At 46.3% G+C, this 16,900-nt stretch overlaps 7 protein-coding genes across 7 annotated transcripts; 4 read left to right on the top strand and 3 right to left on the bottom strand.

The window, feature by feature from the left end:
* Positions 1-930: 930 nt before the first annotated feature.
* On the top strand, positions 931-2,934 carry PGRI_010600 (F1F0 ATP synthase subunit beta; the record flags this gene model as incomplete). The annotated part of the gene is made up of 6 exons (XM_040788773.1): positions 931-941; positions 1,006-1,169; positions 1,309-1,394; positions 1,457-1,499; positions 1,620-1,936; positions 2,002-2,934. 6 exons carry the CDS (start codon positions 931-933, stop codon positions 2,932-2,934), a joined length of 1,554 nt encoding a protein of 517 aa, XP_040645726.1.
* A 957-nt stretch (positions 2,935-3,891) lies between these two features.
* Positions 3,892-6,339, bottom strand: PGRI_010610 (1,4-alpha-glucan branching enzyme GLC3; the record flags this gene model as incomplete). The annotated part of the gene is made up of 8 exons (XM_040788774.1): positions 3,892-3,918; positions 3,984-4,614; positions 4,671-5,006; positions 5,058-5,749; positions 5,804-5,916; positions 5,966-6,065; positions 6,116-6,240; positions 6,297-6,339. 8 exons carry the CDS (start codon positions 6,337-6,339, stop codon positions 3,892-3,894), a joined length of 2,067 nt encoding a protein of 688 aa, XP_040645727.1.
* A 1,043-nt stretch (positions 6,340-7,382) lies between these two features.
* Positions 7,383-7,877, bottom strand: PGRI_010620 (uncharacterized protein; the record flags this gene model as incomplete). Its single annotated transcript, XM_040788775.1, has 1 exon — positions 7,383-7,877. The coding sequence occupies one exon, from the start codon at positions 7,875-7,877 to the stop codon at positions 7,383-7,385; it is 495 nt and encodes a 164-aa protein (XP_040645728.1).
* Positions 7,878-8,390: 513 nt separating this feature from the next.
* PGRI_010630 (uncharacterized protein) lies at positions 8,391-9,008 on the bottom strand (the record flags this gene model as incomplete). Its single annotated transcript, XM_040788776.1, has 2 exons — positions 8,391-8,855; positions 8,913-9,008. 2 exons carry the CDS (start codon positions 9,006-9,008, stop codon positions 8,391-8,393), a joined length of 561 nt encoding a protein of 186 aa, XP_040645729.1.
* Positions 9,009-10,149: 1,141 nt separating this feature from the next.
* Positions 10,150-13,459, top strand: PGRI_010640 (Short-chain dehydrogenase/reductase SDR; the record flags this gene model as incomplete). The annotated part of the gene is made up of 6 exons (XM_040788777.1): positions 10,150-10,204; positions 10,258-10,696; positions 10,747-10,991; positions 11,042-11,128; positions 11,530-11,845; positions 11,899-13,459. 6 exons carry the CDS (start codon positions 10,150-10,152, stop codon positions 13,457-13,459), a joined length of 2,703 nt encoding a protein of 900 aa, XP_040645730.1.
* Positions 13,460-14,292: 833 nt separating this feature from the next.
* Positions 14,293-15,069, top strand: PGRI_010650 (LITAF-like zinc ribbon domain-containing protein; the record flags this gene model as incomplete). Its single annotated transcript, XM_040788778.1, has 3 exons — positions 14,293-14,338; positions 14,391-14,847; positions 14,904-15,069. 3 exons carry the CDS (start codon positions 14,293-14,295, stop codon positions 15,067-15,069), a joined length of 669 nt encoding a protein of 222 aa, XP_040645731.1.
* Positions 15,070-15,323: 254 nt separating this feature from the next.
* On the top strand, positions 15,324-15,995 carry PGRI_010660 (uncharacterized protein; the record flags this gene model as incomplete). Its single annotated transcript, XM_040788779.1, has 1 exon — positions 15,324-15,995. One exon carries the CDS (start codon positions 15,324-15,326, stop codon positions 15,993-15,995), a length of 672 nt encoding a protein of 223 aa, XP_040645732.1.
* Between the last annotated feature and the right edge of the window lie 905 nt (positions 15,996-16,900).

Below are 16,900 nucleotides of genomic sequence, written 5' to 3' on the forward strand. Positions count from 1 at the left end.
GCATGTCTTTGTATCGAAGGATGGACCTCCGTGCGCGCGGCTGTCGATTGTTTCCCCCATATCTTTTTTGGCAAGCATTGGAAAATGCGTGTATCCCGTACTGTGCTATAATCAATGTATCTCTTTTGTAGCCATAGAGAATGTGTTTTGGATTTCTATAAAACTATGTGTATGTTTTGTTTCCGAGATGGCGTGGTCTTACGGAGTGATTCGGAAGCAACGTAAGTGCGGAGAATCCCTGCGGGACACGTTGATGAGAAGGGTTTCTACGTATGGAGATATAAAATAGAAATAGATTATGAATTATAGTCATAATTGTAATTATAATATAATGAACATAATGAATATAATGAATATACTAGCTTCAAAATAAGTATATACCTGCTTAGGTTTTCTATATAAATTCCATATTTTTCTCGGAACTGGTTGACCCCCCAACACGTCAGAGATTTTCCGATGGATAAATTCGGACCAAAGGACCATTGACTTTGATATATAAAACATTTTAATACTACTCCGTACTTCTAATAGCTCTCTTCATACTCCGTATATCAAGGTTTCATATTTAAGAAAACTATCCTGCACCCGGCCGCCAAGCCCCGGTGTGTGTGCGCGAATTCCAGGACGGGCTGAGCTTCCTCGGTCACCACCTCACCACGGGATATTAGTGTGGAATATTTTGAGAATTCATAGTGATCAGACTTGATATTTATATAACAAAAATCCATTCTAAATAAGAAAATTAAGCTCTTTAACTTGTAGAAAGCTCAAATTGGTGCTCGGTTCATCACGGGATCTGTCGGCAAAACCGCCCCGGAAAGGCTAAGGGCGACCAGTCCCCATCCACCAACCTCTTCCCTTCCTCTTCTTCCCTCTTTTCCCGTTCCAACCTCACCTCTCCCTTTCATCACACTCTTCAACACCGTCATTATGTTCAAGAGGTATGATTTTATATCTTGCTCTCATTTTACATTTTGGAAAAACTAATTTTTTTAATTACTTTAGCGGTCTCGCCCGGTCCTTTGGGAGGGCTGCTTTTGCCCGGACGACCCCCGTCGCCCGCGGCCAGTCCATCCGCTCCAATGCTCTCCCGGCTCTTGCCCGTTTCGCTAGCTCCGATGCTTCCTTGACCGGAAAGGTTCACCAGGTCATTGGTGCCGTCGTTGACGGTACGTGTTGTCGACTCCTGAAGGAATGGGGACCTCGCGAAAATCTTTTCCCTGGACCCAATCCATCACCGAAACCATCGAAATCAATCCCAAAATCATCAACAAAACCGTATCTGACTTTCTATTCGCCATTTTACAGTGAAGTTCAGCGGCGAGAAGCTCCCTGCCATTTACAACGCCATTACCACCACCAACAACGGCCAGAAGCTCGTTCTGGAGGTTGCTGTACGTGATCTGATTGGCTGAAACCTTGTATCAAATCGCAAAAGCTAACAATGGCATTATAGCAACACTTGGGTGAGAATGTCGTCCGTACTATTGCCATGGACGGTAAGCTTGTCCCCCTTCATCCCCCTTTCTTCGGCCACCGTGTCGTTCCCTACCCGATCGGGGGACCCACTGAGTGTGCCCCTACCGTATATTAGAGCTTCAACTAACGTTTATGTGAAGGTACCGAGGGTCTCTCCCGTGGTGTCGTTGCCACTGACACTGGTGCTCCCATCACCATCCCCGTCGGCCCTGCCACTCTCGGCCGTATCATCAACGTCACTGGTGACCCCATTGATGAGCGTGGTCCCGTCAAGGCCACCAAGTTCGCTCCCATCCACGCCGAGCCCCCTGCTTTCGTCGACCAGTCCACCTCTGCCGAGATTCTCGTCACCGGTATCAAGGTCGTCGACTTGCTCGCCCCCTACGCCCGTGGTGGTAAGATTGGTCTCTTCGGTGGTGCCGGTGTCGGTAAGACTGTGTTCATTCAGGAGCTGATTGTAAGGATTTACCCATCTTTCCCCTTGAAAATGGCATGAAATGCTTATACTTTTTGACCATTTAGAACAACATTGCCAAGGCCCACGGTGGTTACTCCGTGTTCTGTGGTGTCGGTGAGCGTACCCGTGAGGGTAACGATCTGTACCACGAGATGCAGGAGACCGGTGTCATCCAGCTTGAGGGTGAATCCAAGGTCGCCCTTGTCTTCGGTCAGATGAACGAGCCCCCCGGTGCCCGTGCCCGTGTTGCCTTGACTGGTCTCACCATTGCCGAGTACTTCCGTGATGAGGAGGGTCAGGATGTGCTGCTCTTCATTGACAACATTTTCCGTTTCACCCAGGCCGGTTCCGAGGTGTCTGCCCTTCTCGGTCGTATTCCCTCTGCCGTCGGTTACCAGCCTACCCTGGCTGTTGACATGGGTGTCATGCAGGAGCGTATTACCACCACCCAGAAGGGATCTATCACTTCCGTCCAGGCCGTCTACGTGCCCGCTGACGATCTGACTGATCCTGCCCCCGCTACCACCTTCGCTCACTTGGACGCCACCACTGTGTTGTCCCGTGGTATCTCCGAGTTGGGTATCTACCCCGCTGTCGATCCCCTTGACTCCAAGTCCCGTATGCTCGACCCCCGTATCATCGGTGAGGAGCACTACCACACCGCCACCCGTGTCCAGCAGATGCTCCAGGAGTACAAGTCCCTCCAGGATATCATTGCTATTCTCGGTATGGATGAGTTGTCTGAGGCTGATAAGCTCACTGTCGAGCGTGCCCGTAAGCTCCAGCGTTTCCTGTCCCAGCCCTTCGCCGTCGCCCAGGTCTTCACTGGTATCGAGGGTACCCTTGTTGACTTGAAGGACACCATTGCCTCCTTCAAGGCCATCATTGCTGGTGAGGGTGACGACCTCCCCGAGGCCGCCTTCTACATGGTTGGTGACATCAACGCTGCTCGCGCTAAGGGTGAGAAGATTCTGGCTGAGCTTGAGAACAAGGCCTAAATGTAATTTTGTCATTTGCTAGCTAGCGCCGTCTTAACTTCCCCCTTCCATCTTCAAGTTTCTTCTTTTCTCTGTCCCTCCACCTATTCTCTCTTGTTTTCTCCATTTAATTCCCTTTGTCAGAACACCCCAAAATGTTCCAACGTTGTACGCGACAACATCATTTCCCTTTTCGAGGCGTGTATATTACCATGTACATTATCCTTAAGGGAGAAACACCAGTGCAACAATGAAGGGATTTGATTTCACTTTTTTACTGCATGGTCGCGTCAACGTTGGAATCACTGGGTTGTTTCTTTCTAGACTCGATCCGAAAGGAACCCGAGCAAGGGAATATGAAATGTCTGGGATTGAGAGCAGAATCGTGGTGGTTGGGATTGAGGAGTTGGGGGTTTCTTAGGTGGTTTGGGGGAGCTTGATGTGTTCTATCTTAGCGTTTGATGGGATTTCAAAGCCGGTCTGGATTGGAGAGATACCTTACACAACCCCCCTTGACCGGCCTGTTTCATTATTTTGTGTATTTAGAGTTCAAAACCTGATTCTCGACATTTCCTTTGTGATGAAGTCCTGATTTGTGTAGATGTAGATGTAGTTGACTGTATAGAGATGCACATATCATTCAGGCAGGTCTTGTCTGTATGTAGCTGTTCATTCTTGTCTAGGCTATATCCTAAACTGGATGTTCAAGTTATTCTCTGAGATGATCTTTCTATACCTACAGGAATCCTGCAATACAAACATCTTCTTTCTATCCAGTCTACAATGCAAGATGTATTAGAAAACAGTGTATATGATATGAGACTGTGCTAGATATAGATAGCAGATATGATTAAAAACAAAATGCAGAACATTACAATGAAGAAGTCAGGTCGAATCACGCCAGTAGGGAAGAACACCCGATACCAGAACTATCTTCGATACGGTTGCATGAAAGACAGACATGAATCGGCGTTCACATTACAGAGTATCTTCCAGAGCCAGAACCTGTAAGGGAAGTCAGCAGATATGAAAAATAAGGGGAAGAGGTAGAAATATGAAAGACAACATACCAAAGCAGTCCTGGTAGGAATATAAACCTGCACGAAATTCCCCCTCCCATTCCACTCCAGATCGGTAGTAAAGAAGCGCGTCTCCTTAACATTCCGTCCCAGCCCACCAAACTCCTTATCATCAGTATCAAGGACAATACGGTAGGTACCGGGGACATCGACACCGACACGGTAATCGGTAAAGCTCTTCTTAGAATTGAAATTGAAGATCCAGAGCAGTCCAGCCCGCTCAAAGACGAGTACCTTGTCGCTCTCGTTCTTCAGACTGATATACGCCTGCGGCGCAGAAAGCCATCCGTACTTCTGCTCGGCCAGCTGCATTCCGCGGTCGAAGTCGTTCAGGAAGTGGTACCGTAGAAGGGGGTCTTCGGTTAGGTTTAGTTGACGTCGTGCGTACCAGAAGGAGTTGTCGTTGCCGGCGCGTGGGAAGTCGAGCCATTCGGGGTGTCCGAATTCGTTGCCTTCGAAGTTTAGGTAGCCTTCGCCGCCGAGGGCGTGGGTTACTAGTCGGATCATTTTGTGTAGGGCCATGCCGCGTTCGATTACAGGGGTGAACTCGGTTAGTGTCGACATGTGTGTGTACATCTCTTTGTCGCAGAGCCACATCATTAGGGTTTTGTCGCCGACGAGACTGTGTGTGTTAGTTGGATGAATGGGGATTTTGGAGGTGTGGGATTTTAGGCTTACGCTTGGTCGTGGCTCTCGGCGTAGGCAATGGTCTTCTCGCCGTGGCGACGGTTGGTGAGTGTGAAGGAGATGTTGGCCATGTCCCACTCGTCGTCTGTGCTTTCCTTCAAGAGCTTGATCCACATGTCTGGGACGGCCATTGCGAGGCGGTAGTCGAAGCCGGCACCGCCTAGTGCATGAGGTAGACATAGTGCAGGCATGCCGGAGACATCCTCTGCGACTGTGATGCAATCTGGATAGAGTTCATGCAGCATCTCGTTGGCGAGGGTGAGGTATGTGACGCCCTCCTCATCGACGGATGGCCCGAAGTACTCGTGGTATCCACCAGAGAAGCCGCTGTTTCTTCGATTAGTATAATTCTAAATGGTAGCAGAAGAATGTACGTACGTTCCGATACCATGGTGCGTATAGAGCATACTGGTCACACCGTCGAAGCGGTATCCATCGAATTTATACTCTTCCATCCAGAAGCGCAGATTACTCAAAAGGAAACGCAGCACCTCGTGGCTTCCATAATTGAACAGACGGCTGTCCCAGAGCTCATGACGGCCCTTCGCACCGCCATGGAAGTAGAGGTGATCTGTTCCATCAAACTCATTGAGTCCATCAATGACGTTCTTGGACGCATGGCTGTGAACCACATCGAGCAGCACAACCAACCCCATACTGTGAGCTGTATCAACAAGCTCCTTCAGATCCTCTGGTGATCCGTAGCGACTGCTCGCCGCGAAGAAGTTGTTCACCTGGTACCCGAAGCTAGCATAGTATGCATGTTCCATGATGGCCATTAGCTGGATCGCATTGTACCCCAGATACTTAATACGGGGCAGCATGTTCTTGGTAAACTCCTTGTATGTAGCGACTCTAGTCTCCGGCGACGAGATGCCGACATGGGCCTCATAGATGCGCAGGCTCTCGGGCTTCTTGGGCCGCGTGTGCTGGAACTTGTATACCTCATCTGCGGGCGGGTTCCAGAAAACGGCATCATATGCAGGCGACACGCTCAGGTCTTGCACCACACGCTTGATCCAAGCAGGGATTCGGTAAATGCGCTCGCCGCTGGGGAGCACCATTGTGATCTGTTGCGATTCTTAGTGGGTTTGCTCTATTATCCATAGGACTGATGTGCTTACCTTGATCTTGCTGTCGTGGGGAATAGCGGCAACGCCGTTCTTCGCTGGTACCGTTACATTCCAGATGCCGAAGCTGTTCTTCGTCATGGGGTTGGCATTGACGTCCCAGTTGTCTGCCAGTCTCAGTTCTAGCTCCTTGAATATGGGCAGTACACAACGTACTAAACTCGCCGACTAATGAAGCCTCCTTTGCGTTGGGTGCCCATTCTTGGTATTTGATCTCTCCGCTGGGTTGCGCATGAAGTCCGAAGGTTTCGTAGCCCTGATAAGCGTGTTAGTACAGAGAATAGTAACCAATGGACATGAATTCACCTTGCTGAACTTATCCAAGCCACCCTCCGTCTCTTTGATGGTCTTGGTCCATTTCTCGACTACCTGGTATCTGTGTTTCAAGACATCGCGATGAGGTTCCAACCAAGGATCGAGCTGGATAACACCTATTTTTGTTTAGAATCGGGATCACATTTGAATTTAGCATTGGTCGCAAGCTTACCTGTACCATCATTGGGAATATTTGAGTCAATTGTAGAAGACATATCTGGTGGGGAGAGCTTGGAGAGGAGGGAAGATGGGGAGGTCCAGATCAAGGAAATCTAGCGGGGACCCATGTGACATCAACCCCTCAACGCTTTGTCCTTCTCTTTTTTTTTTCTTCTCTCTTTTCGTTTTTATATTTGAAATCTGTTTCAGTCTTTTCAGTATTCTCAGTCTTCTTCCTTATTAAATGCATAGCACTGCATAGCACATAGCACAGCATCCAAGCTCCAGTGGAGATGTGGAGCGACGGGAACGGATCCGCCAGGTACAAAGCTGTTTTCAGAACATACTATGACTATCTACTACACGCTTATAACATATAACTCTTCTTGATATAGAGAATTAAGATAATTAACATCTCAAGATCCTTTTGAATGTTAGATTCTGGTGCTTTGAACACAAATCTAATTCATGACGTAGTGGCAAATTTCGTGGGGAGTTATCTACTCCGAGCTAGGACTTTGATCGTATTTTCTCACCGAGAGTACTATATTTTCTATATTTATGTTAGTTACACAATTAAACAGGTACCCGCTTAGAACAGTCTAGTTAATAGGGAATTAATACTTTGAAAGTGCTGTTGGGCCTAGAACTGCCAATTTTGTAGATCTGAGACATGTCTGTGCAACTTGATCCTACTTCACTAGTCCTGTCTAGACTTGGCTATTGCATTATCTATTGAAGGTAAAAGCTAGCAAAATATTATATTTCCAAGGCTATTTCAAGTATTTTGGCTATTAGAGATAGTACATGAGAATTCTCAACGGAGAATTGATATATTGAGAGATTATCAATTGAACTGCAGTCTAATCCCTAGTATTTATGTCGTGCTTTCAGAATAGAAAGACTTACTGGAGCTGGGCAGACTTCGGGCAACTGTTTTGAACTTGCCCATTGTAGCTTTTCTATTGGGATATACACGAAATGGCTTGTGTTCTAGCTCAAATTCTTAAGCCCCTACCTCGTGTTATTTGAAGGTCTACAAAGAAAAGTTCAACATATACACCTGATCTATTCAATAACAAATAAAACTAAGAACACCTCATGGACGAGGAGAAGTGTGCTGAAGTGGCATACCGGAAGTCATATCCACAGGCAGCGGCCTGTTAGTGAGCAAGATAGTACTCGGACGAATATCATCCAAATCCGAAGCGACGATAAAGTCAACGCTAGCCTTGGGCTCCATCGCCATCTGATCGGTTTCAAGGTCAGCAATGGCTTTCAGCAAGGGGGCCATGATGCGCTCGCGACACAGACGCTCAAACTCAGCCAAGAAGTGGTCCTTGGGCCTATTGCGAACAGTACGACAGCGCGGACATGTCCGTGCCATCTCCTTGCCCAGGACAAAGATGGCTTTTAGTAGCCTAACTAGCTTGTGGAGGACTGGAAGTATCTCGGAGCGGAGACCATCTCCAAGACCTAGGAACCGGAACTCATGGTAGAGTGTGGACTTGAAGCAGGCGCCTGCGGTGAGGAATCGCTTTTCGTAGTCCATCCTGTTAACCTCCTCATTGCTTGGATATTTATTTGAGCTCATATTGACTGTGTGTGGTGAGAAATAGACTGGGGGATTGATTAGTAGAGTGAATGGTTGTAGGTTTGCTTACCGTGGGTTTTTGGTGTAGATGATGGGAAGGATAGCTTGATGAGATGGGAGAAGCCATCTATTTATGCCTTTTCAGTTAGCATCGATTTGGGTTCTCAAAGGCTTTGTTCATTACATTAATAAAGGAATGAATATATCACATTCCTTTGTCAAGTTTTTGGACAAGACAAAGAATCATGATGTTACCGTTAGCCACATTCTGACCTGTATTCGTCTGAACTACGTAGTTATTGAGAAAGTAATTATATGATCAGATTTTACGAAACCAAATGTTTAGATAACGCACTCGAAATTTTATTTTTATGTTAAAAACCCGGGAATAATCTTCCATCGAAACATCAGTGGAAAGAACAGCTTTCGCATGAAGAAGCTATATCAGTTCTGCTCTGTTACCCCCTATATGATAGATGGGTGACTGTATTTCCATGTCTGATCCCAATAAACTCAGGCTTCATCAGGATGTCGCTGTTCAGCGGGACGGTCAAGCTTGTCGCCATGTGTGCCACTCACGACAGCCTCTTCTTTCTCGAGACCACGCTGCTCCGCGAACCGACGTTCAACACCACGATTTTGCCTATAGGTACCAACACCTTCTAGGCCGGGCGTATCCCTTTTGCGGTGGTGCTGCCCATTATTTCTGAGCTCGTTGCTGGTCTCGCCCTGCATCGGTCTGCCCATGCCGCGATTCACACTCTCCGAGGTGGCTGCTGCTAATGTATCCGCAGCTGATGTGTAGGTGCCATCATTTTCTTCTACCGCGGCCATATTGAGCTCGTTGGCTTGACCGGGGACTGCGGAGACAGGGTTTGAGGCATAGGAGTTGCTTGCTGGGGCTGTACCGGGAGGGAATGCCTTTGCGTGGTATTCAGGGTGCGGGTCAGTCCCTTCGACTTTGCGACCGAGTTGATACTGTAGACTTAATTAATACGGGGTACTCTTGTGAGTGCTAGATAATGGCAAACATACGTCCGTGTTGGTTGGGGCGCCTCTGCTAGGGTCTGAGGGATGATAAGCACCCTGTTTGGCATTTGCGGCGTTATTAGCGTGTGAAGAGGTGCTCATTATGAAAATTCCTTTCCAGGCTGGGAATTAGCAAAGAATTGGGCTATAATATAATGATTCTCGGTTTTTATGTTTCAACGCCTTATGATGTAAGTATGTGGTATATAGCGGATTTGTAGCAAATCAGCACAATACAGTTGGCGTGACGTCAAGCTTATCGTCGACAAGGTGACAAGGATGGTATGGATCTAAGTCTTTGTCTGAGAAACGGGATGAACATAAGATCTGAGTGGATATAAAATTCTCGGGAGACACGAAGCGGCAAAGTCAATGCTAGACCAGGTGTTTACCTGTATAACCTTATTTAAGCTAGTGGATCAGCTATAATTGTACAAGTGTTAATAAATCTGGCATAGTATAAATGTTGTCTACATAGTCTGCTGTGTGCACGTTAGGAGAAAGAAGCTCTTCAGCTGTAGGTACAATGTGCACCCATCAAAATTGTGTTATAGTTATGATCCGCTTACCATGATCGCTCGTAAAGGAACAAGTTGGAAATTGAAACTTCTTGGCAAAAGCCTTTCTACTGGATTTCCGTAACGCGTAAGTAGTGTGCTGTAGTAAGAGTCGGTGTCTATATATGCCGAAAGGAAAGACTGACTACATGATGTCTAATACGGGTACCATAGATATTATATAAGACTTCATCAAGGAGTTTCTTGACCATATAACGTTCATTTTCGTCATCCTCCTCATTTTACACTGCGGAAGTCATCTTGGCGCATGGCATGTCGAGTATGTCGAGTATGTCGAGCAGGTATATGCCCCGTAGTTTGCCATGGTACACAGGCTGAAAATACCTGCTATAGCCTTGTATCCAACTTCCAAGCTATGGAAAAAAAAAGACGTTGGCCAAAGTAGCTCTATTATTGTGAACAATAAGCGTCATAGTTGGGATGCTTACATCATCGGGCCAAGAGAACAGGATTTTGGATAAACGCAGGTTTAAAGGTCTTTGGGAGTGAAATTGGATGGGGTTGAAACCTTTTCCGGATTGTTTGAATAGACGTCACATTGACGGTATCACAAATTTTACTATTTAGAAGCTCAGCTGCTATTCTTACCATAACAATTTCCATCTTGTTCCATCTTCTCTCACTACTTCTTACTACCGTAACTAATAATAACAGTCTGAACTACTATGCAAAAGGAAGTGGAAAAGCCCTCTCGGGGCCCTCAATCTCAATTCCAACAGGGTAAGCCAATGTTCAAATCGATATAATTATTCACGTTTTAATAAAAACTACAGGTCACCAAATCCCTGTTGAGCACCACCAAAAGCCCGGCTTACAGGCTGATATGGAAAATCCAAAGCCTGTCTCGACAAAGCTTCCAACTGAGGATGGCGGGTATCAGACCTACAAAGCGGCGGGGAAGCTTTCAGGGAAAAATGCTATCATCACTGGTGGTGATTCAGGGATCGGTCGCGCAGTTGCCATCCTGTTTGCTATGGAAGGGGCTTCTAGCTTGATTACATACCTGCCCGAAGAGGAAAAAGACGCGCAGAAGACCAAAAAACAAGTGGAAGCAAACGGGGGGAAATGTTATTGCTTCCCCACTGACCTTCGAGATGCAAAGAATTGCCAAGCGGTGGTTGACGCAGCCCTCAAGAATCTGGGTAGTATTGATATCCTAGTCAATAATGCTGGGACTCAGACTATGATTGACGACATCAAGGATCTAGATGAGTATGTATACTCTATTTTCGATCGAGTTCTTCTATTGACGTATCTTTCAGGTCTCAATGGCAAAGCACATTCGACACTAACATCCATCCTATCTTCTACCTCTCAAAGTACACGATTCCTCACCTAAAGAGCGGCTCAACCATCATAAACTGCGCATCTGTGAACCATTATATCGGTCGCCCTGATCTGCTTGACTACACGGCAACCAAGGGAGCAATTGTCGCCTTCACTAGGGGATTGTCCAACCAGCAAGTCAAAAATGGCATCCGGGTGAATTGCGTGTGTCCTGGACCAAGTAAGTTCAAAATACTCTCGAAAATATTTATATAACTGACAAATATATAGTCTGGACTCCTCTTATTCCGGCCACCATGAATACTAGCGCCCAAGAGCAGTTCAGTGCCACCCCGATGGGTCGCCCAGGACAGCCCAGTGAGGTTGCAACATGTTTCGTTTTCCTTGCCAGTCAGGATAGTAGCTTTATCTCTGGCCAAAGCTTGCATCCTAACGGAGGAGTTGTTGTCAATGGATAGATAGGGGGTGACATGAATTCATATCTAACAATAAAACCAAAGCCTCAACATGTGTTAAGAGAAGCAGTATTCGGGTACGGAATAGTCTTACGAATGATTATCAACTTGGTCAATATTGATATCTCACATCTCATGTCTTACATCCATGACATAATCACCAAACATCCCATGGAAGATGGGGCCAAAAGTTGCTGCACGGGCCTCTGAATGTCATATTCGCCTGTGGACCTCAGGGTTGCTTGTCTGTAAAGCTCAACATGTATTCACTACCAGTTAGACAGCTGTGCCACCAAACCACAGCAATCCGACTATTAACCGCCTCCTTGTATGACTCAATACGCGGGTCAACATCCCTAACGAACCAGGCCCAAAATGAGCTTGAGCTGCTTCTGGAACTGTTAAATGCGACCGAGACGTATACCTTCTCTCTGTCAGAATGCGCCCATTTCACAGTCTTGAAAAAAAGATTGCAGAGCTGTCATGTCGTTCTGCAGGAATTGCAGAAGCTGGTGTCACATCCAGATACTCTCGGGGCTCAGAGTCTGATTTCCGAGATACGTGCGCGCCTCTCGTCGGTTATTTTTGGACTTAGTGAGGTGAATTTAAATATGATGATGTGTGTTCGCGATGATGTTCTTTGAATTTGTGTGGATTTTAACATTGATATAGATCATCACAGAAGATCATCGAAAATGCACTGAGGCGTTTTGTGGATAATATTCACGCTGGCAAGAGTGAAGCTTCTGTTATCTCTGGCGTTTTGAATGATTCTTCAAATCCCGAGGAAAATGAAGCTTGGACTCGGTTACAGGGAGAGTTGGTTGGTACTGGTATTGCTTCGGATTTGTTGACTCTGAGCCATGATTTCGTTATCTCAACTCTTCGAAAGATAATAGAGACAGATGGCCCACTGCCTGTTAACAAGGAGATTTTGGCATCAGCGGAGGAAGCCCATGAGTCTATGGAGCCAGCACCGAATCTAGAGTTGGAACGCCAGAGAAGCCTGGATGACAATGACTGGCTAGCAAATGAACCGACTGGCCTTCCATTCCTCCCGCTGCCACCGAAAGGCCTCTCATTTTCAGATAAGCGCAGATCATATTCAAGCCAAACGCAGCCGTCTTCAGAAAAAGAGACAATACGGGAAGACTTCCCAATACCAGTGTTGCTGGATACCCAAGATTCCACAGATACGCAGAAACAAGCGTTACCAGTCGAAGCCTTCCCAATACCAGTGTTGCTCGATACTCCAGATTCTACAGATACAGATACACAGTCACAAGCGCTACCAGTCGAATCCTTCCCCATCCCACTTCTCCCAGAGGCCAATCTACAATACAACGAAACGAACCTACCAGAACCCGTGAAAGTACCCATCAAGCGCAAGCCAGTACCCATCGAGCGCAAGCCCTTCAATCCCTCCACGGACCTTCACCCCTTCAAAGTACCAGTACAATTTAAAAAAGCCCCCCGAATAAGCCGCATGATGTGGGAAATGACCAGCTCCAAAGAAGACTTTATATCCGCAATAACAGCCAACCAATACGCAACGGTGCAAACCCTTCTCGAAAAAGGTGCCGACCCCAACACCCGCAACCTCTCCGGCCAAACACCTCTAATGGCCGCGGTCTCATTCGGCCACGAACCCATAATCCGCCTCCTACTCTCGTACGGCGCATACATAAACACCCAGGCAAGCAAATACGAAACCCCCCTTGCCACCGCCGCAATACACGGCTATGATCGCATTGTGCGTATTCTGATCGCGTCCGGCGCGCACGTGGATATGGGGAAGGGGACTGGGAAGACGGCGTTGTCACAGGCTGCTACGTATGGACAAGATCGGATTGTGGAGTTGTTGCTTGATTGCGGGGCGGATATTGATGCTATTAATTGGACGGGGGAGACTGCGTTGGCTGTGGCGGCGTTGAATGGGAATATGAAGGTTGCGAGGGTGTTGCTTGAGCGGGGTGCGGATGTTGATCTTATGCGATATCCTTGGCATACGCCGTTGTATAAGGCTGTGTTGTCGGATGAGGTGGAGATGGCTAAGGTTTTAGTGCAGTATGGGGCGGATCCGTTCATTAAAGGGGGGATTGGTCGGAAGGAGACTGTTTTTGCTTTTGCGGTGAAAATGGGGAGGACACGGATTTTGGAGGTTTTTGAGACGCTTGGGTATCATCAGGGACAGGAGTATCATCAGGGACAGGTTGCGTATCAGTATTGTTGATAGTTTAGGGTACGGAGTATGTGTATAATATTTAGCATCTAGCGTGAATGGTTTTGGTTCTGTTTTTGATATCCACATAGTAGGTTAGGGTTGTGATAGTGTATCTATTGCTCTAAATGTAGCTTTGAAAGGAATAGAGGATATATCCTATTCAGGGATAACACTAAGATGTATACAGTGTACCAAGTATTTTGAGGCTCAATAACCAACGTAAATAATAAAAATAATATGCTCAATAGCATTTGGGGGCTAAATATCCCGAAGCCTACACGGAACATTTTCGTCTAAGCCTACCACTCAGCCTTCAAAGGCTCACAGAGAAGTGCCCAAAGTGGAATTGATCAGCGGGACCACAAGGCACGTTGTGATTGGATTGGCGTTTTGGCCGCGGGCGTAATAATCTTAATTATGGGGGCTGAATATGTTGGATTTCTATTTTGATTGACTTACTCTGTATATGTAGGCATATAGATAAAATGACTTATATTACAATATACATATGTTGTATAGTATGTACAAAGTAGGACCGGTTAAAGATAGGTTGCCAAATAAGTCTGTTGCCTTTCAAAGTAATTCATTTACCTTTCTTGGACTCGTATCTTCAAAACTGTTTAGACGTGGTCAAACCCTTTTAAGGCAGTGCATGTCGAATTCCTTGGTATCCACTAACACGAGTCACATTTTACCTTCGTATTAATTGACGATCTTAAGTTTATATTAATATCGAGTATCAAATTTTACTTAAGACCTTTCCCCCATTCATAGAATACAACATATAAAAGAGAAACATCTCACATCCCAACTCCCCAATACCCCCAGACTCCTCAACAGCAATGTCAGGAAACCCCGGACATCTTGGACACCCCGAGCCAACATCAAGTACGTCAACTCCCTTATCCCAATACATTACCCAATAACTAACAACCTCCAGCACCAGCTCCCATATACAGCGAAGCTCCAGAAGCCGTCTTCCCAACCCCATCAACCCACGGCCCCGTGAGCCCACACTCCGACACCCTACGCACTACATCTATCCCAGACGCCATGCACTCCTACGCCCCAACACCAGTAAACGGTCCCCCAGAGCCACAATACCCCCACACCCCCGACTCCATCGGTCAAGCACCAGCCTACGACGCGTCGACATCAATGGCCACTCCACCCGAGAAGGCATACGCCGGTCAGCCAGTGCCCCAGTACACCCAAACCGCACAGCCACAGCAAGGAGCTGGCCCGCAGCAGTTCTACACACCATCCGGACATCCCAGTGGATATGCCACAGCTGTCCCACTCCATGCTGTCCAGTCTGCGCCCTGTCCAGTTGACTGCCCTGTTTGTGGAAAGCGGGAGATGACCCGTACCCAGGCTATCAGCGGTGGAACTACCCAGTAAGTTGGACTTCCCTTAGTTGAAACATTGAATTGATGGCTAACCTTTTGAATAGTGGTTGGGCAGCTGTTCTTTGCTTCTGTTGCTGTCTCGGCTGTATCCCTTACCTGATGTCATCGCTTAAGGATGTTGAACATGCATGTGGACAATGTGGTGCTAAGCTTGCAACATGGCATAATAGTGGCCGTGTCGATGTCTTGCAGAATGGGGCGAGGAAGTGAATTGTTTACTGTTTCAAAATTGATACCACTTTGTGTTTGACGTATTTGGGGTTGGGTTGGTGCGCATTTTTGACTTGATTTTTCAATATAATAGTCGACAATATGATTAATATGCAGAATTTATATAAAAATATATATTTCAACATTGAAGATGTTATTGATAGAATACGACACGCCAAGCCAAACCTTCAACCTCGTATCCGAACCACTTGACATTCTTAACATCACAACATCCCACATCTTCAAAAAACAAAATGATCCGCCTCGTCTTCACAGCAACAGCAATAATAACCAGCTCCTCAGCAATCTACTTCTACATCTTCCATGAACGTCTATCAAAACGCATAACCCACAAGTCCTACACCGGCACCCTCTCTACAGCCAACCCAAAAATAGAATCAATCCCAGAAACCGCCTTCAGCGATGAATATTTTACTATCTACGATCACGCCTCAAAGTCCGTATCGCGTGCCTCGCTCCCTAGCGAGACTACGGACGTACTCTTCACAAGACTGGTGCGACGCAACATGAGAGCCTTCTCGCGGTCCCCGCAGGCGCTTATGCTTTCTATGGCTAGTAAGACGGCGGAGCAGAAGAAAAGTTTTGGGGCGGGACATCTTGCTGCGCTGGATTTTGAGGTTGGGGATTTGGTTTGTGGGTGTTACCGTGTTGTGGTCCGGAGAAGAGATCGGGTTGAGTTTGAGATTAAGATGGATGCGGTGGATTTTGTGCAGGGGAGGTTGGCGATTAGTTGTGAGGAAAAGGAGGGAGGGGTTGTATTTTGTAGTGAGACTGTTATGTGGAAGAGGGCGGATGAGGTTAGGAAGATGCCGTTGGAGAGGCCTGTTTTGAAGTGGATGCATGAGACTGCTAGTTGGTGGTTGTTGGACTCTGGGGTTAGGTATTTGGTGGATTTGGAGGTTTGAGATTTGTTTATTTTTTTGTTTTAGCTGGAGGTCTGGGGTTTGAGATAAACCTCTGAGAATTCAGTTACGGTAATGTGGTTTCTTAAAATGACAATCTGATCTTTGAGTCTAAATATTGACTATATTTGGTATAATCTAAATCACATCTAACAAAAACGTGTAATATAAAAGGTATACTCAAAGGATATGTGCAGTGGAGAAGAAAATAAAATGAATTAACCACAGGATATTTTTGTATGTTCCGAGCAAATATATAGAGAACGCAAAAGGAAAAAGAAAATCTCATTCAACTAAGCTGCTAAGTGAGAGAAGACAAATTCTGTCAAATCCTATACCAAAGCCTCAGTAGACTAACGCCATAAAGCAAAATATACTGGGAGAGTGAGAAAGCAAAGGTAGATTGCCGTTTTTAGATCGATTCTAATTCCTTTGTGTTCAAAGACCGAAGAACGTCTTAGATATTGGAGCATATCTCCTCTCCATGTACTCAAATATTTATTACATCGGGGTAGAATCCATAATATGGCTTTCGAGAATAAATCTAATGTTTTACATATCTGAGTTGAATACAATAGTCATTGTCAGATGCTTTGGATACAATAAAGACGGGATTAACACAAATGTCTTTGAGCATAAGAACATCGCGTCCAACAGGCGAAAAGCTCCTTGGGAGTTTGCTTGACACACAAACAATTGTAAAGCGACGGTTGTGAACAAAGAGTTTCATCCTACTACCAACAATGCCTTTCAACCCTATCTTTGTTATATCACTGACCTTTGTTCATCGACTCGGCTTTGTACTCGTGCACCGGAGACTCCCTCAACCCCAGAACAAGTTATATATAAGCCGTGACCCTCTCGCAGATGTAAGATGGCAGCAGAGCATTCCTCTCATCTTATCTCAT

This window comes from Penicillium griseofulvum, assembly GCF_001561935.1.
Source record: "Penicillium griseofulvum strain PG3 chromosome Unknown contig_80, whole genome shotgun sequence".
Taxonomy (NCBI): Eukaryota; Fungi; Ascomycota; class Eurotiomycetes; order Eurotiales; family Aspergillaceae; genus Penicillium; species Penicillium griseofulvum.